Source organism: Chiloscyllium punctatum, chromosome 37 (assembly GCF_047496795.1).
Source record: "Chiloscyllium punctatum isolate Juve2018m chromosome 37, sChiPun1.3, whole genome shotgun sequence".
Taxonomy (NCBI): Eukaryota; Metazoa; Chordata; class Chondrichthyes; order Orectolobiformes; family Hemiscylliidae; genus Chiloscyllium; species Chiloscyllium punctatum.
This window is the reverse complement of record NC_092775.1, coordinates 3375540-3394780: the sequence shown is the minus strand read 5'-3', so window position 1 is coordinate 3394780 and position 19241 is coordinate 3375540. Positions and strand designations below refer to the sequence as shown.

General features: G+C 43.2%; 1 protein-coding gene across 6 annotated transcripts in view; it reads right to left on the bottom strand.

The window, feature by feature from the left end:
- The window catches only part of tox2 (TOX high mobility group box family member 2), a 217163-nt gene that overhangs the window by 70763 nt on the left and 127159 nt on the right, over positions 1-19241 (bottom strand). For 5 of the 6 annotated variants that reach the window (XM_072556123.1, XM_072556127.1, XM_072556128.1 and 2 more), the window contains exon 2: positions 6513-6578. In XM_072556123.1, the coding sequence (XP_072412224.1) occupies positions 6513-6578 (66 nt within the window). Of the gene's footprint in view, positions 1-6512; positions 6579-13557; positions 13679-19241 lie in introns of all 6 variants that reach the window. The other variant, XM_072556125.1, reaches the window with a different exon arrangement.

Below are 19241 nucleotides of genomic sequence, written 5' to 3'. Positions count from 1 at the left end.
TGATGGTCTGAAATTTGGCATTCTTGTATTCGTCCTGATGAATGTAAGACAATTATTTTTGACAAGATGTCCCTTTTTTCAGTGAGCTTCAGTACATTTCTTAAAAAGGGATTCAAAGAGGGAAAGGTTTGCAGTGGGAGGGAACCAGGAAAGGAGGACTCATTGATGAGTTCCTTCAAAGGGCCAGCACTGACATAATGGACCAAATGGCCTCCATCGCCTATAATATTAATGGGAGCAGGCGATGACAGTGTCTTGGAGCTGGGCAGGAGAGCAGGGTGGGCCTCATGAAAGAAAAAGTCAAAAAGAATGAAGAGGAATGGCGAGCCCTCAGTCTCTGCTGGATGTTTTACACCAGGAGATTGTTGTTGCAAGAATAAACGTTTGGAACTGTTCCTACTTCCCAGCAAAAAGGTCAATCATTTTGGTTGAATTGCTTAAAGGAGAGAGAAAAGACTGCAGCAAGGTCATAGAAATAATTAGTAAGTCTCAGTGGGTTGCAATTTACTGAGATTTAATCACCCATTTTCCACAAGGTGGAGTTGAAGGTACATTAATGTCCCTTTCTGTCCCAGGAGAGAACAGGGAGTGGACCAGGAGGAGGGCTCTGTAGCACACTCTGGGTCTGCTTTATCCAAAGGAATTGCTATGATTTTTTTCAGCAGATAAGCAGGGTAACTGTTCCAATTTATTAACAATATCGATCTGATCATTTCTCACATTTTCCTGCCAATTTTTAAACCTGTGGACGGCCTGTATCTTTCGAAGTTGAGTGAAGTTTAAACGGTTGAATTGTGAGTCCAGGTGGTATTTGGAGATTGGGTGCCCAGGTCAGACATAGAAACAAAGGGTCAGCTCCAGGGGGAGGAAGGGCAAGGGTCTGTTTGATCCTCCAATGTTGTACTCTGTTTGCGCCAGATTCAAAGCAAGGCAAGGCAAGATCCCCAGCATGCCCTCTTCATTGTCTGACAAGTGCTGGTGAGGTTACCTCCAATCAGGCTGCCTGCCCAATCATCAACCCGTTTCATTATCCTTCTTATCCTGTTTCCCCCATTCTACACCCTTGTGTTGAAGGCACTATACAAATGCAGTTTGTACATTTGCCAACACAGGACCCTAGTGACACCGACTCCAGACTACACAAGCTCCTGATCTGGCAGAGTGTGGGTGGGGCTCTGGGGTTTGTAGGGTGGGTAATGTGGGGTGATGGTGGTGGTTGGGGGGTGGTGGTGGGGAGCAGGGGAATGCAGTCTCATTGGCCCAAAAGCTCTGGCAGCCTAGTGGTGAGTGCCAGGACTGCAGGCAGGCTCAGGAGACCATGGCCCCATGGATTCAGATCCATCGGGCTCTTTGGTCGGGGCTTGTTTCAGCATGTTGGGGGGGAGGAAGGGGGCAGGGGCACGTATGGAGGGTGCTGGGTGGAAGGAAGGGTTACCCTTCTGGGTAAGGACCATCCTTCAGTGATAGTACCCCAACTCATCTCATTGTTTTACAGTTTGAAATTAGTGGGCATGGATTTAACATAATGTGCAAAGGAAGCAAGGGAGATGTGGAATAAACACTTTCACGCAATGAGTGGTTAGGAAATACACTGCCTGGAAATACGGTGGAGGCAGCGAAAAAGGCATTGGATGGCTATTTGGATAGAAACAGTGAGCAGGAGCATGGGGAAAAGGCAGGAAATTGGTACAAGGTAACGATGCTAGTTTGAAGAGCCAGTACAATAGGACAATAGATCTCCTCCTGTACCACAAGATGACTGTGATTCGGAGATTCTGAAATGGATGGACTATTATTCAGATAGAACTGATGTTTAATCTTCAACACCAACAACAATCTTTATGAACATGCTTGTATTATTATTAAACTGACAACATGTCATAAAGTCATAGAGATGTACAGCATGGGAATAGACCCTTTGATCCAACACGGCGACCAGACATCCCAACCCAATCTCGTCCCACCTGCCAGCACTTGGCCCATGTCCCTCCAAACCCTTCCTATTCATATACCTATCCAGATCCTTTTAAATGCTGTAATTGTACCAGCCTCCACCACGTCCTCTGGCAGCTCATTCCATACACGTACCACCCTCTGTGTGAAAACGTTGCCCCTCAGGTCCCTTTTATATCTTTCCCCTCTCACCCTAAACCTATGCCCTCTGGTTCTGGACTCCCCCACCCCAGGGAAAAGACCTTGGCTATTTATCTTGCCTACGTACAACAGTGTACATTTGTTTGGGATTTTTTTTTATTTTTGGAAAATGGGAGAAGTGTTATATCTCACAGTCAGCATAACCAGTATATAGTTAAGAGACATGTTCATGATAACATTACTATATCTTAGCATGTGAACTGAGCATGTTAAAGGTCTCATTCTCCACCTTACCTCAGATCACTTGAAGCATGGAAAGTTGAGATTTTCTCAACAGCTGAGAAATTAGTTGAGAAGCCAACAAAAACTCAGACTAAAGCTTCAAGAAATTTGCACACATTTCCAGGCAATGTCAAAACAATTCAGAAATTACAAACCAGTTAGGGTGACGTTACTCTGTCTGGAATCTATTCTTAAGGGTGTTTTAATCTATTTTTGTTCATTCATGGGCATGGGTGTTGCTGACTGGACCCAGTAGTTATTGCCCGTCCCTAGTTGCCCCCTTGAGAAGCTGGTGGTGAGATGCCTTCTTGAGCCACTGCAGTCCACTTACTAAACCATTGTGCAACCAGTCAAAAATCAATACAGCTTTCCAAGGGGAGAATTATGTTAACTAAATTTATTAGCCTTTTGTTAAGGACGTAATAAGATGGTTAGATAAGGGGGAACCAGATGATGTAGTACACTTAGAAATCCCAAAAGATAATGGGTAAGGTGCCACAAAAGATTAATTCACAAGATATAGGTTCATGGACAAAACCAGAAATTGCTGGAAAAGCTCAGCAGGTCTGACAGCATTTGTGGAGAGAAATCAGAATTAATGTTCTGGGTCAATTGTGAGCTGAAACGTTAACTCTGATTTCTCTTCACAAATGCTGCCAGACCTGCTGAGCTTTTCCAGCAATTTCTGTTTTAGTTTCTGATTTACAGCATCCTCAGCGCTTTCGGTTTTTATTAAAGGTTCATGGAATTGGTGGTGGGGTGATATCTGAGCAAGACTAAGAGGATTGGTTAATGGGCAGGAATCAAAGAGCATAATAAATGGGCAGTTTCAGGTTTATAGGATGTGACTGGTTGAGTGCCTCAGGGAGCAGAGCTGCAGTCTGAGATACTGTTCGACGATAATAATGACACAGATGAAGCAGACACGAGTAATGCACCAGGTTTACTGGAAGACAAAGCCGTTAAGTACACACCTGTAAGGAGGCTGCAAAAAGAGATATCAGCAACTTAAATGAATGTGCGAAGTGAGTTGCCAGTAGAGAATAGTATGGGGAAATATGACTCGATTCACTTAGGCAGTAAAAATAAAAACGTAGACGTGGACTATTTTTCAAAGCTATAAATCTTCTAAATGTTGCTGTTCATATAAAGGTACATATAAGCAATACTGCAAATTTGCAAGCAATTACAGAAATAATCAGGAAAACAAACATCAGGTTTCTAAAGGATTTGAGTACAGATCATTCTGCTATAATGCGTGTTTCGTTAACATGAATTTGCTGTAACACGATTGATGAACTGGGGACACCGTTTCTAAAGTGTGAACTTTTAAAATGCACGCTGGCTGTAAGACAATTACTTCACGCTGTTTCTAAAGTGTGATTTTTCTATATCGCGTGGTTGCACAAGAACACAACTATCGCACTATAGAAGAACAGACTGTATGAGAAAAAGGAGGTCTTCCGACAATTATACAGTGTTATGAGCAGTCCTTGGCTTTCTCATCTTCCGGCTTGACAGAGTGGGCAGTTAACACTGTGATCATTCAATTGCACCCCCATGATTGGCACCACATTCACAAACTAAGGCAAGAGAGCCGGCCAGGCACCCACTGTTACATGCTCCCCCGTCCCTTGTCAAAATCACAGCTGACAACAGCATGGGGTATGCAGCCTGTCATCACAGTCAGATTCTGGCAGATGAATTCTCCAGGGTACTGCCAGCAACAGGATGTGACTGCATGGATGAAATGTTTGGGTATCCCTGTTTAATCTATGGGACCTCTGCCATTGTGGAACCTGTCATTCTCCCTCATTGGAGACAGAGGGAGAGAGGGACTCAGAACAGAAATCACTGTGTGAATGGGAACGGGTTCAATCCACATGAGGGACTGAATAAACTATCATCTCGACCCAAACTTGCAAAAATGCCATGTTTTTAAAGCCAAAGTCATAAAGTCATAGAGATGTACAGCACAGAAACGGACCCTTCAGTCCAACCCGTCCATGCCGACCAGATATCCCAACCCAATCTAGTCCCACCTGCCAGCACCTGGCCCATATCCCTCCAAACCCTTCCTATTCATATACCCATCCAGATGCCTTTTAAATGCTGCAATTGTACCAGCCTCCACCACTTCCTCTGGCAGCTCATTCCATACGTGCACAACACTCTGTGTGAAAAGGTTGCCCCTTAGGTCTCTTTTATATCTTTCCCCTCTCACCCTAAACCTATGCCCTCTAGTTCTGGACTCCCCCACCCCAGGGAAAAGATTTTGTCTATTTATCCTATCCATGCCCCTCATGATTTTATAAACCTCTATAAGGTCACCCCTCAGCCTCCGACGCTCCAAAGAAAACAGCCCCAGCCTGTTCAGGGTCTCCCTGTAGCTCAGATCCTCCAACCGTGGTAACATCCTTGTCAATCTTTTCTGAACTCTTTCAAGTTTCACAACATCTTTCTGATAGGAAAGAGACCAGAATTGCAATATTTAAAAAGTGGCCTAACCAATGTCCTGTACAGCCGCAACATGACCTCCCAACTCCTGGACTCAATACTCTGACCAATAAAGGAAAGCATACCAAACGCCTTCTTCACTATCCTATCTACCTGCGATTCCACTTTCAAGGAGCTAAGAACCTGCACTCCAAGGTCTCTCTGTTCAGCAACACTCCCTAGGACCTTACCATTAAGTGTATAAATCCTGCTAAGATTTGCTTTCCCAAAATGCAGCACCTCACATTTATCTGAATTAACTTCCATCTGCCACTTCTCAGCCCATTGGCCCATCTGATCAAGATCCTGTTGTAATCTGAAGTAACCCTCTTCGCTGTCCACTACACCTCCAATTTTGGTGTCATCTGCAAACTTACTAACTATATCTCCTATGTTCATGTCCAAATAATTTATGTAAATGATGAAAGGTAGTGGACCCAGCACCGATCTTTGTGGCACCCCACTGGTCACAGGCCTCCAGTCTGAAAAACAACCCTCCACCACCACCCTCTGTCTTCTACCTTTGAGCCAGTTCTGTATCCAAATGGCTAGTTCTCTCTGTATTCCATGAGATCTAACCTTCCAACTCTTCCAAATCTAAGATCTAAGTCTTAGATCTGAGTCTTAAATCTAAGATCTGAAATCTAAGTCTTCCAAATAAACTTTCTTAAGTGCAGAGGAGTACAGACAGCTCCCTGAAGGCAGTGTGTAAGCACAGAGAAGACGACCCAGAAACTCACATGGATTTTAAATTACTGATGATGTTAGTTGTTTGCACTAATCCCTAGAGGTGCACACTCCCCACCACTGACCCCACTGCCTCCCCCCCAACATCCCCGACACTGCCCCTCCAGCCATCAGTCACGCACGCCCCTTCCCTGGACATTGGAAACCAAGCCGACTGATTGGAAATCTTGTACTTTGGAGATAAGCGAGCTTTATTGGATTGCCAGTTTATTTATAACCACAAGCCAAAACTGTTTGGCGAAAAAAAGATGCCAGTTTCTTTAGTGCCTGATCTATGGTTTTCTTCACCATGTTTGTGGTTCCTGCAATGTATCTTTAACTCCTGGAGATTCCAGGGCAGTTCTGGAGAGTTAGCACCCTGATTAAGGAGAGAAAACCTGCAAATCTTGGTTCTGGAGGCTGGATTGATGAGCAAGTGCTGGAGACGATTCAACCGGGATACTGATGGAGATTGGTCCTTTTGTTTCACACAGATCAGGTCCTGTGCCTGTCTGGCCCATACACAGCCCCTTTCAGAGTGGGTTAGCTGAGCCGGTTCTTGGCTGGGTATGGACAGTAATTGTGGAGCGAGGTAACAGAGGGTCACAGAGGGTAACAGTGTGTGCAGCAATTTGCTGCACATTATCAAAGTGCTTTGAAGTTGCTTTTCTTTAAGGATGCAAAGCCCTGATCTTTAGGAACCTGCGGATTAATCTAAAAACAAGATGCATGAGTTGCAGCAGCTGGACTTGCTCCCAGTTGGACTGAATGTGGTGTGTCCCGCTGTGAAACTGATCCACACTCCAACCAAACAGGAAACAGGAACTCCTCGGAATTTACACAATGTGGATTCTACACGAGAGAAGGAAAGAAGACTTGGGAAGGATGGGAATGATGAGCTTCTGTTCACTCACCTGATTGGCAGGAAGGTAATCCTGGTTTGCATCAGTCAGACTCATGTACATATTGTCCCCATCAAACTGAAATTAGAATAGAAACAAAAAGGTTTCAGCATTTGAGGAACCACAAACACATCATGTTTCAGAGAATGAACATCATTAAAATTTTCCTGCTCCATTGAGTGACTGAGAACCACAAACAGCAGTTCACATGCAACTAACCCAGTGAATCATTACTCTCTCTGTAATATTCTCACTAAACACTTAGACAGATTACCTAGTGTTAAATAACTGTGAATCAATAATTGGAGTTCATTAAACAGCCATGTAATTACAAGCTTACAGAGCAACAATGAACAACTTCCCTGCAAGCAATTATCTACAGCGAGTGGGTAAGGTTGAGTCACAGTTTGCAAGGATTCCCATTGCAACTTTCTGAATCATGACAGGGGAATGAAGAAACACCTCTCACACAACAGAGAGGAACAAATCACAGGTATCATCAGGAAGAAGAGTGCGATCATAACATCACAGCAATCCCAACCAGGTATCACACACACACACAGTCTCTCTCTCACACACATACATAAACATACACTCTCTCTCTCACACATAAACACACACTCTCTCACACACACATACATTAACACACACTCTCTCTCACACACATAAACATACACATAAACACTCTCTCTCACACGCACATACATAAACACTGTCTCTCACACACACACACATAAACACTCTCTCTCACACGCACATACATAAACACTGTCTCTCACACACACACACATAAACACTCTCTCTCACACGCACATACATAAACACTGTCTCTCTCACACACACACACATAAACACACTCTCTCTTTCACACACAACACACACACACATGCATGTACAAAACCCTCACACCCTTACTCACCCACACATTCTCTTAGCCACACTCTCACACTCATATACACACACTTTCAAATATATATACACACACACACACTCATGCACTCACACACACATTCACACAGGATGGAGCAGAAACTTTGGATCGACCTGTGCATGCTGGAAATATGAAATCAAAACAGAAATTGCTGAAGATAGCCAGAACAATTCTGACTGGCTCACTATTTCCAGACTGTTTCATTTTTAACGTCACTACCTTGAAAGCAGCCTGACAGGAAAGCCTGGTTCTGTTTCTAGACTTTGACAGCTGTTTGGTTTGGGTCTTGTTTTCTATTGTATTAGTGGACAATAACTAGAGATAGTCCCTCTGATAAAGCAGCCATGTTCTGTGTAGTTTGTGGTTGGGCAAACATGCTGATTGTGTGGTGCCTGAGCTTGAACGATAATGAGAGATTTTACCTCCATGTTGGAATTCCCTTCCTACACCTCTCATTCTCGCCACACACTAACTCCCTCTTTGAGAAGATTTGATAAAACCTAAGCTCTTTAACCACACTTTTGGTCACCTCTCTTAATTTTTAAAAATTCATTCACAGGATAAGGGTGCTACTGGCTATGCCAACATTTATTAGGCAAAAGTGAGGATGAAGGGAATTTTGCCCGAAACATCGATTTTCCTGCTCCTCGGATGCTGCCTGACCTGCTGTGCTTTTCCAGCACCACTCTGATCTAAGCACTGATGCCAACATTTATTGCCCATCTAGAGGGTGGTTAAGAGAGAACCACATTGCTGTGAGTCTGGAGTCACATGTAGGCCCCACATCTGCCAGGTGAGAATGGCAGATTTCCTTCCCTAAAGGACATTAGTGAACCAGATGGTTTTTTTCTGACAATTGATAATGGATTCATGGTCATTGTTAAGACTGTTCATTCCTGAATTATTTTTATTGAATTCAAATTCCACCAACTACCATGGGAGGCTTTGAATCCATATTCCCAGAACATTCCTTCCATGTCTGGTTTAACAGTCCAGTGATTATAGCACTACACCATCTCCTCCCCAGTATGCTTTTATCTGTGACATTATATCATTGTTTGATTCATAATGTTTTATGAAACACTTTGGGATGTTTCCTTGTAATAAAACTGTGATATTAATATAAATTGTTATTGGTTTTAAGGATTAAACATCAGTCCTATCTGAACAGTAACTTATTCACATAGATGTGACTCACAAAAAGTGAGAAGGTTTAATTCCTGGAAATTGGAAACCCAGTGGGATGCAATGATTGACCTGTGAAGAGTTTCTAAGATGTCATTATTATAAGATTGTATTTTGAGTTTGTGAACAATGGTAAGGGTGAACAATGCCAGGGAGGCAAACAGATTTGTCCACCCCCCCCCTCAGATACATCTCTCTCCCCCTCTCTCCCACCCCTGGCTCTATGACAGTATATTTTGGGATACACTCAGACATTAAGGGGTAGCAGGAATCTCCCTCATGAGGCTTCATCAATCAGTCACCTTTTACTAGAATGGCAGTCCAAGCAGAATCTATTGACCTGTCAGGCTTGCCCTGCCCATTTTACTCTTGCTGTGCTGCTGATCATTCATAGAGAAATGCTGTGTGAGAAACTTGCAACTTGCGTGTGAAACTCATCGCAGAATGATAATTTACAGGATGGTGGCAGCAGATCCAACACTACCTTCCAAAGTACTAAGTACTTCAAGAGAAAGAATTCCCAGGGTAATTGAGAGAGAGCAGTGGGAGTGGGATAATTGGATGCCTCTTTCAAAGTGCTGGCACAGACACAAAGGGCTGAATGGTCACATGCCGTGCTGTAAGGTTCTTTGATGGAATATAAAATTTTGTTGAGGTTCCTGCAACCTTGCAGAGTTGGCTCACAACCAGATGAGCAAGCAAACACCCACGGAGTTGTGGGTTGGGTGAGCGGTAAACACTGATGGGTGCAGTACAATGTGGGAACATGTGGAGTGTTCACTTTGTCCGGAAGAATAAGAAAGTATTACTTAAACAGAGAAAGACTGTGAAATTCTGAGGTGCAGAGGGACCTGGATAATAGACAATAGACAATAGGTGCAGGAGTAGGCCATTCTGCCCTTCGAGCCTGCACCACCATTCATTATGATCATGGCTGATCATCCTCAATCAGTATCTTGTTCCTGCCTTATCTCTGTAACCCTTGATTCCACTATCCTTGAGAGCTCTATCCAACTCTTCCCAAAATGAATCCAGAGACTGGATATGTCAGTAATGAAGGGCTGGCATTGCATATGAGACCAGAAGGAGATGATGTGTGACTGGGAAGGGAACGTGGGTTGTGGCTGTTTCCACGTGACTGGTATATTGGGAGGCCAGAAACATGATGGGATTGGGAGATGCTGCCACAGATTCCACACTAGTCTGTACGACCATTCCCATTGCCTGGAGATAAGCGTGAGGGGACCAGCTGATTTAGACTGGGCTGTGTGTGAATTCCCCATGGTCTGAACTGCACGCTGGTTTCACAGTCAATGTAGTTTGGTGAGATTTACACCATTGCAACATGCTCTAGAAAGCAAACAAAATCCTTTGCACCAACTGCTTCCAATGCATTTTGTCATATTTAACCAGAAATTAGTAGAACCTGTCCTCCCAGGTATCAGAAACTATCAAGTAGTGAGCCACAGGTACAATGACTGCATTCTCTATATAACTTTATTTTCACACAGAGTTTGAAGTGTTTTTCAATTCTTTGTTCGATTGTGTGGAGTGGGGGTGACGAGTCATGCAGCTAGGTTTGTGGTTATACTCAACTGTGTTTTTTTGCAGGTATGTAGCAGCACCAATGAAGCATGAAAGCTTCTCTCATATTCATATTGGTTTCTACATGACTCAAGGTAACAAAGCCCTCAATGAGAGAGAGATTTTCACTTTTATGTCACCCCTCAGCCTTTTCCCCACTTCGTCTGAAGACAGTTACCCTTTGGTCCATCGTGCTGGTGATAGCTCTCTGAAAAAGCTCTCCAGTCAGACGTGTGTAGCCCTGCTCTTGCCTCAGAAACCTTCAAACATCTTTTTTTCTAAACCCCCACAGCAATTAGCGGCTCCAAGGCACCGATATTTGGGCATCACGTTAGGCAGAGAGAGCTACTGAAAGTGATTCTGCAAAACTCTCAGCCCAACTCCAACCTCTGCTGACAGATCTTTACTTTGCCATAGTGACAAACAGCTGGAAATATTCTGTCCAGCCACAAGCTGAGACAATTGGAGTTTGGAACAACACGATGCAGAATGGTATTGCTGAATGCTGAAATTAATCAAATGTTTCTTTTGAGAGTCTCACCATTAATCAGCACTAAAGCCCCAGAGGTGCAATATGCTGTTCTGCAAAGTTACATCTCCCTGAATATTGCAGAATAACGGGCTTTCTATTTATTTCAGCCACTATGTTGTATGTGTTGAAGTGAGTGTTTATCTGTAAGGATTCCATGTGTTGTGAGTATACAATGTTGAGACTCTGCCTGGCAGGTAGTCTAAGAGAGCTGTGTAATCTGCCGGAAGAGACAAGTTGGTTTTCTGTAATGTCTGCTTCATATCCTTACAACGTGTTTTACTGTTTCAAATAAACTAACGCACAGACTTAATCAATCCCTGATGAGCAATTGGTTATGAGCCAGTTATCACTAACCTGATAAATATAGGGTAGGTAATGTATCATACAAACTGTCAATGCATTTGCATTTATGTAGTACCTTTTGCATCCTTAGGACAATCTAAAATGCATCAAAACCAATGGGTTACTTTAGAAGTGTAATCACTGCTGTCTTTCAGGAAATAATTAAGAGATGTTTCTAAAAGGTAATTGTGTTCCTGAAACAGGAGTTTGATTGCAGGAAAGCCAATTGCCTCCAATATCATTTTGTGTTCAACTTTGCTGTGTGTCTGTTTTGGATTCAGGTCTGTGGTCTGTGATTAAGTTTATGATGACAAGGTAAATGGCTGGAAGAGTAATTTTCTCACATTTAAATTATAAGTTATTAAATAAAATAGCATCGCGCACAGCATGAATTGCTATGTGATAATTGGTTGTGGCGAACCACAGCTGAAAAAATATCCTAAAACACCAAGAACGACAGGCTGGTAAAACAGTCTGTTCCTGGAAAATACCTTAGAAGATGGAAAAGTCTGACTTTCTACCAAGAAACCAAGAGTGATAATTATGTTTTTGCTTCTTTATTCATGACAGAGGCACCCAATGTATGAAGAAAGTATGAATGTTTTTAATCAGCTTCCTTCCTCTCCTGAGTGGGTTGTGGTTGTTGGGTGTAGGTCCCATGGTCTGAGGCCATTCTGTAGTGTCTTGTTAGAGGAAATAATTACTGCTGAGTGCATCGCTAGACAGGTTTCCAGGAACAGGTATCCAACCAGGGGGCTGGAATGGGACTGTCTTCAGTTATTTGTGCCTGTTTCTCTGAAACTACAGCAATATCAACCAGCCCTGTCAAGCCCAGCCAGAATCTCCTGATAGATTACAATAAATCCATGCAGTTTGGGTGTTTGTGAGGGGAGGGGAGAAATTCCAGTAACTGGAAAATTCCCGATTATAAGCTGAAATTCCATCCGTTTGTTCACTCCCTTGACAATGGCTGCTCACGTCCACATTACTATCAACCTGATTAACAAACACTAGACTATAACAATGTACGGAAGAATGAGTATAACAGAATTGAATTTATTGTGGGTCTTCAGAGATCAACGTGAGCAAGCAGAAATTTGTGCAAATCATTGGGAAACCAGTGTGAGGAATTGGAAATCAGCAAGTAACTGAGAACCTGTGAGAATAATTTTAAAAAGCAGTGTGTATAATTGACAGCCAGTTTGAAAACTTAAAAAAGTGAATGATAGGAAATCAGTGTGAACAAGTGAAATAATGAAAAAATAAAGCACTGAAATTAGTGTGCTCAAATAGAAACAGCTGAACCCACATGCTTTCTTCCTTCAATTGGAGACTCCGATTAAAGCCATTCCTCATTCACATTAGGCACTATGTTCACAAAAATGTACAATTTATGACACTGTAACCCAAACCTTTTCTGAAGGGTCACATTCATAGAAACAGAAAGTTCTGAGTCTCTGTGAGAATCATTCTTTCTGAAATGCTTTAAATAGTAGCAATAAAATACCACAAGAATGTTTCAGTCTGTGTTATGATCTCTGCACTGATATCTGCACCTTTACAGCTAGTTCCCTGGAGGCAGAGTTCCTTGAGCCCAGTGTAATCAGGGGCAGGTCAACAGACAGGGGTCAAGGTGTAAACAGGAGATCTATCAGGCCGTAATAACAGGTGTAACTCACTTCCACCTGAATTTCCTTCATCTATAAATCGCACGACACCAGGTTAAAATCCAACAGGTTTATTTCAAATCAGAAGCTTTCAGACCCCTGCTTCACCTGACAAAGGGGTAGTGCATCGAAGGTTTGTGATTTCAAATAAACCTGTTGTCATGTAGCTTCTGACTTGGTCTACCCCAGTTCAACACCAGCACCTCCACATCATCCTTAATCCATGACATCGAGTATCTGCTTTACTTATGGATATCTCTGCAGGAGTCCCTCACGGTAGTGTCCTAGGCCCAACCATCTCTGGCTGCTTCATCAATGACCTTCCTCTACCGTAAGGTCAGAAGTGAGGATGTTTGACAATGATTGTACAATGTTCAGCACCATTTGTGACCCCTCAGATACTGAAGCAGTCCATGTTCTAATGTAACAAGATCTGGACAATATCCAGGCTGACGAGTGATAAGTAACATTCATGCCACACAAATGCCAGGCTATTGTCTTCACGAATAAGAAACAATTTAACCACCGCCCATTGACAATAGATGGCATTACTATCACTGAAATCCCCCACTATCAACATCCTGGGGTTTCGTATTGATAGTGAGAACACTGTGGTCCAGGTCAATAGGCTGGTTAACATCCTGGGGTTACCATTGACCAGACACTCAACTGGACTCACCACATAAACTCAGCGGCTACAAGAGCAGGTCAGAGGCTGGGAATACTGCGGTGAGTAACTCACCTCCTGAATCCCCAAAGTGTGTCGATTACCTACAAGTTACAAGTCAGGAGTGTGATGGAATATTCCCCACTTGCCTGGATAGGGGCTGCTCCTAACATTTTCTTATTTTAAAGGTAGACGTGAAGTGGTGTGTTTCCAATGCAATGCGACTGGTCAATCCACTCGACGTTAAACCAAACACAACTTATTTAAACCCTATTGTTAAAATACAAAGAAAAAAGAGGAATTTAGAATAACTTAACTATTAGAAAACCTGATCAAATAATAGATACGGTACTTATTACTAATTAATTGCGTGCAATACTCCAGGTGTGGCCTTAGCAGTGTCTTGTCCAGCTGAAGCATGACCTCGAGGCTCTGAAACTCAATCCCCCTACCAATAAACACCAACACACTACATGTCTTCTTAACAACCCCATCAACCTGGGTGGCAGCTTTCAGGGATTCATGCACCTGGTCAACAAGATCTCTCTGTTCATCTACACTACCAAGAATTTTACCATTAGCCCAGTACTCTGCATTCCTGTTACTTATTCTGACGTGAACTACCTCACACTTTTCTGCATTAAACTCCATTTGCCACTTCTCAGCCCAGCTCTGCATCTTATCTGTGTCCCTCTGTAACCCACAATATCTTTCAGCACTATCCACAACTCTGCCTATCTTAGTGTCATCTGCAAATTTACTAACCCATCCTTCTACACCCTCATCCAGATTATTTATAAAAATGACAAACAGCAGTGGCCCCAAAACAGATCCTTGCAGTACACCACTGGTAACTGTGCTCCAGGATGAACATTTCCCATCAACCACCACCCTCTGTCTTCTTTCAGTTAGCTAATTTCTGATCCAAACTGCTAAATCACCCTCAATCCCATGCCTCCGTATTTTGTGCAATAGCCCACTGTGTGGAACCGTATAAAACGCCTTACTGAAGTCCATTTACACCACATCAACTGCTTTACTTTCATCGTCCTGTTTGGTCACCTTCTCAAAGAACTCAATAAGGTTTGTGAGGCATGACCTACCCTTCACAAAACCGTGTTGGCTATCCCTAATCTAATTATTCCCTTCCAGATGACTGTAATCCTTTTCCAACACCTTACCCATAACCGAAGTAAGGCTTACTGGTCTATAATTACTAGGGTTATTTCTACTCCCCTTCTTGAATAAGGGAACAACATTTGCCATTGTCCAGTCTTCTGGCACTATTCCTGTCGACAACGATGACATAAAGATCAAAGCCAAAGGCTAAGCAATCTCTTCCCTGGCTTCCCAGAGAATCCTGGGATAAATCCCACCAGGCCCAGGGGTCTTATCTATTTTCAGATCTTCCAAAATTGCTAAAACCTCCTCTTTGTCAACTACAATCCCATTTAATCTTGTAGCCTGTATCTCTGTATTCTCACTAACATCGCCCTTTTCCAATGTGAATACTGACTAAAGGTATTCATTAAGCGCTTCCCCTATGTCCTCAGATCCTACACACAATTCCCAGAACTGTCTTTGATTGGCCATAATCTTACTCTAGTCAATCGTTTATTCCTCACATCGCTATAGAAGGCCTTAGGGTTTTCCTTGATCCTATCTGCCAACAACTTCTCATGTCCCTCTTGGCTCTTAGCGCTCTGTTTAGATCTTTTCTGGCAAACTTATAACTCTCAAGCCCCCTAACTGAGCCTTCATGCCTTATCCTCAAAAAAGCCTTCTTCTTTCTCTTGACAAGAGCTTCAACTTCTTTAGTAAACCAAGGCTTCTTCTCAACACCTACCTCCCTGCCTGACAGGTACATACTTACCAAGGACCCACAGTAGCTGCTACTTGAATAAGCTCCACATTTCAAGTGTGTCCATCTCCTGCAATTTCCTTCCTCATCCTATGCATCCTAAATCTTGCCTAATTGCACCATAATTATAGTCATCCCTGATCAGTGGATTATCTTTGTTAACTGCCCTCATTATCTCTTGATTTATTCTCTGTCCCCTTGTATAGTTACTGTTAGGGACCTATAGGCTATTCCGACTGGAGTCTTCTTTCCCTTTATACTTCTCACCTCCAACCATATGGATTCTACATCATCTGACGCAAGATCATTTCTTGCTGTTGTACTTATACCAACCTGTACCAACAATGCTACCCCTTTCACTTTTTCCTTCCTGCCTCTCCTTTCAAGAAATGACATGTCCCTGAATATTTATGTAAAGGCCAAGAGTGGGTCAACAGGTTTCCTTCCAAAATGAAAGTTAATGAGCAAGTTAGGTTTTAGCAATACTCTGGGAGATTGGGGAGGGGGGGGGCAGGGTTGAGTGGGGGTTGGGGGTTTGGGGCTGACTGGTGTCCAATTGCAGGGAAACATTGGCAGCAGAAAACTTCAACTTTGTGCAGCACTGAGAGAGAAAGAGTGAGTTGCAAATTCACTGAAAAGTCAATCAAGTTGTTTCCCTGATGAGGGAAAAGTGTATGGTATTCATTATTTCAGTTTTAATTATGCAAAACAAGGTGTTCAAATTGAACCAAGTCACTGCCATTGTAGTTGTAAAGTAAAACAACAGAACCAGTCTGTGTGAGTCACCTTCACAAAGAGGAAGAGGGATATTCAACAGACACTCAACACCCAGTCCCGAATCCAGGCGGGCCTTTTTGTTAAACCCCCATGTCACACAGTTGCACAAGACAGTGTGTGCCAAATCCCATAAAAGTCAGCTCCAGACTGTTTAAAGGAAAGCTTCATGTCACCAGGTGAGTGCAGAAACCTCTCTGTGGGAGTCCGCATTTGTAACAAAAAGTGTGACAAGTTAGCAATGAAAATATCAATCCGATTCCAGCCAAGTATAACATTTCAAAAGAGCCTCGTCTGGTTAACTTTGGCCAAAAAGTTAATGAAAACAGTTGGGTTAATTCTATTCAGTTGAAAACCTAGTTCCAGTGTTTGATGAAAATCTCCAGCCATGAAGACATCATAAATCATTGGTCATTTTGGCACTTGTCAGTTATCCAGTCGCTCCCCCTTGTGACGTTTATCTATTTAACTTCTGACCATGGCACATGCTCTGTATCAGCCTCATGACTGAGCCATTGCTGTCCTGGTCAGACAGAGACCACTAGTCAGGGCCAGGCAGGGGCTGTGCTGATGAGGCATTATTCTGCTGCTTTCAGAATCCTTCAAAGTCAGCATCAATTTGTCAGGATTCAGCAGAAACCTGTGATTCTTTTCTGGAAAGACCTCTCTGAAATGGTTTGTGCCATCACGGTTTGGCTTTGCTAAGAGTCTAGGTTTGCTTCCACTTCGTCAACAATGGCCCACGCCTACCAGCCCTCCCTCGTCATACAAGGTGACAGCGTTCCCTCATGCTACTTTCACACGGGCAGTGGTCTCATGGCAGAAGGTGCCTTTCAGTGCTAATTACCCCCCTTACATCCCGAAGGGCAAAAGGAGAGAATTCTTCACCAAAGAAAGGGGGGAGCCTTTGGAATTCTCTACCATAGAAAGCAGCTGAGGCCAAAATATTGAATGTTGTTCCAGAAGGAGGTAGATACATTTCAAAGGAATCAAAGAGAAAGTGGTAACTGGCTACTGAATTGGATGATAACCAAAGTTCCTTAGATTGTAGCTTTCAAATCTAATTTCATCTGGAAGGAGACACATGGGAACACCACTCAAATTCCCCTACAATTCATTCACCAGCCTGACTTAGAAATATTTCGCCGTTCCTTCAATTTCACTGGGTCAAAATCCTGGAATTCTCCAACTGTCTCCAACACTCAAGAAGCTCGACACCATCCAGGACAAAGCAACCCACTTGATCGGCACCACATCCACAAGCATCCCCTCCCTCCCCCACTGACGCTCAGTAGCAGCAGTGTGTATCATCTACAAGACGCACTGCAGAAATTCACCAATGATCCTCAGGCAGCACCTTCCAATCCCAAGACCACTTTCATTTAGAAGGACAAGGTTGGCAGATACATGGGAACATAACTCCCTGCAAATTCCCCTCCAAACCACCCACCATTCTGACTTGGAAATATATCACCATTCCTTCAGTGTCACTGGGTCAAAATCCTGGAATTCCCTCCCTTGGTGCAGTGTCTACCAATAGCAGTACAAGAAGGCAGCTCACCTCTACCCTCTCAAGGGGAAACTAGGAATGGGCAATAAATGCTGGACCAGCCAGAGACACCCACATCCCATGATCATATTGAATGGCAGGCCAGACTCAGAGGGCTGAATGGCCTACTCGTGCTCCAAGTTTCTGTTTCCATGGCTTTTAGAATGGCTGCTGTCCAATCAAAATCCAAGATTACCAGCTTGAAATCACAGACACAACTAACTTTCAGAGTTTTACTCTTTCTCATGAAGTCCATTTGAAAGTTCAGATATTCTCAACCATTCTCTCCCTGAATGTCCAGGCTAACAGACCCAACAGCCTAACTGCACTGGTACTGTCTCCATGCTTGATCGGCCATGGTTTTATAAGTACTGACTTTTCAGTTGGACGTTGTGTTCATCAGCTGGGGAGCAGTGCTGAATTTCACAAAACACCTTCAGAGTGAAAGCTGCCCCAAGGTGATGCTGGATGGGAAATGAGGCAGGAATTGAATGTAAAGCAATGCAGACGGGTTACTACAGGCTGAAGGATGTGATACACTTTATCTGCATCACATGGACAGGATGGTGTTTGGTTTGAAAGTGACAAGAGTGAGTCATTCTGCAAATCAAATCACTAAATTCAGAACTGAATTTTTTAAAAAATCTGATGGATAGATTTCAAACCCATTTGACACATAGAAACATTTCACAGCCACACAAACACACACACAAACATATACACGCACACACTCACAGACACATACTCACACTCTCACAGCAACATACACATACTGCACAAACACACACACAGACCCACACTCACAGACACACACACACAGTCACACATGCACTCACTCACAGACAGATACATACACAGACACAGACAGATTTCCTGTCAACTTCTTCCACTTTCAGTTCCAACCTTTGCATTGATAATGGATATTGCTATGTAAATATGTCACAGTGCAATTACATCTTCCTGCCAGTGTGGTCACCACAGCATCATTATGACATAAACTGGGAATTACAGCTGACAATCTAACACCGATGATTTCCATACACACAGGAATTCATATTTTAAACCAGACCTGGGCATTTTACAGCCCACGGGCCATATCCGGCCCTTTGGTCATTCCTGTCCGGCCCACATGAGGTCAATCTTAAATTAGAACATAAATGAAAAAGTATTTCTGCCATGCACACAATACAACTGTGTTGCTTTTGTTTTGAAAAGGATGTTTTTTAAATTTATGTATGGACGCACATGCGCGTGTATGTGCGCGAACAGCTAAAAGTGATGCTTGCTGGCTAGTCCTCAAAATGTCAGCTCACACCAAGACAAGTCATGTCATATCCCACAAAATCGGCAGAAACAGTAAACCGTTTTCTGATGGAGAGTTTATTTAGGAGCGCTTGTTGGACTCTGCAGAACTAATATGCCCGGAGAAAAAGGAGGCATTTGAGAATGTGCCCCTCTCCTGATGCACTGTAACGAGAAGGACTGGGGACATCGCGAGAAATCTGGAGCTTCAGCTGCAGCACACAGCGGTCAACTTTGACTTTTTTTCCTTGGCTTTGGATGAGCGCTGTGACGTACGTGACACAGCCCAGTTACTCATCTTCGTACGTGAGATAACTACGGACTTTAAAATCACGGAGGAGCTGGCA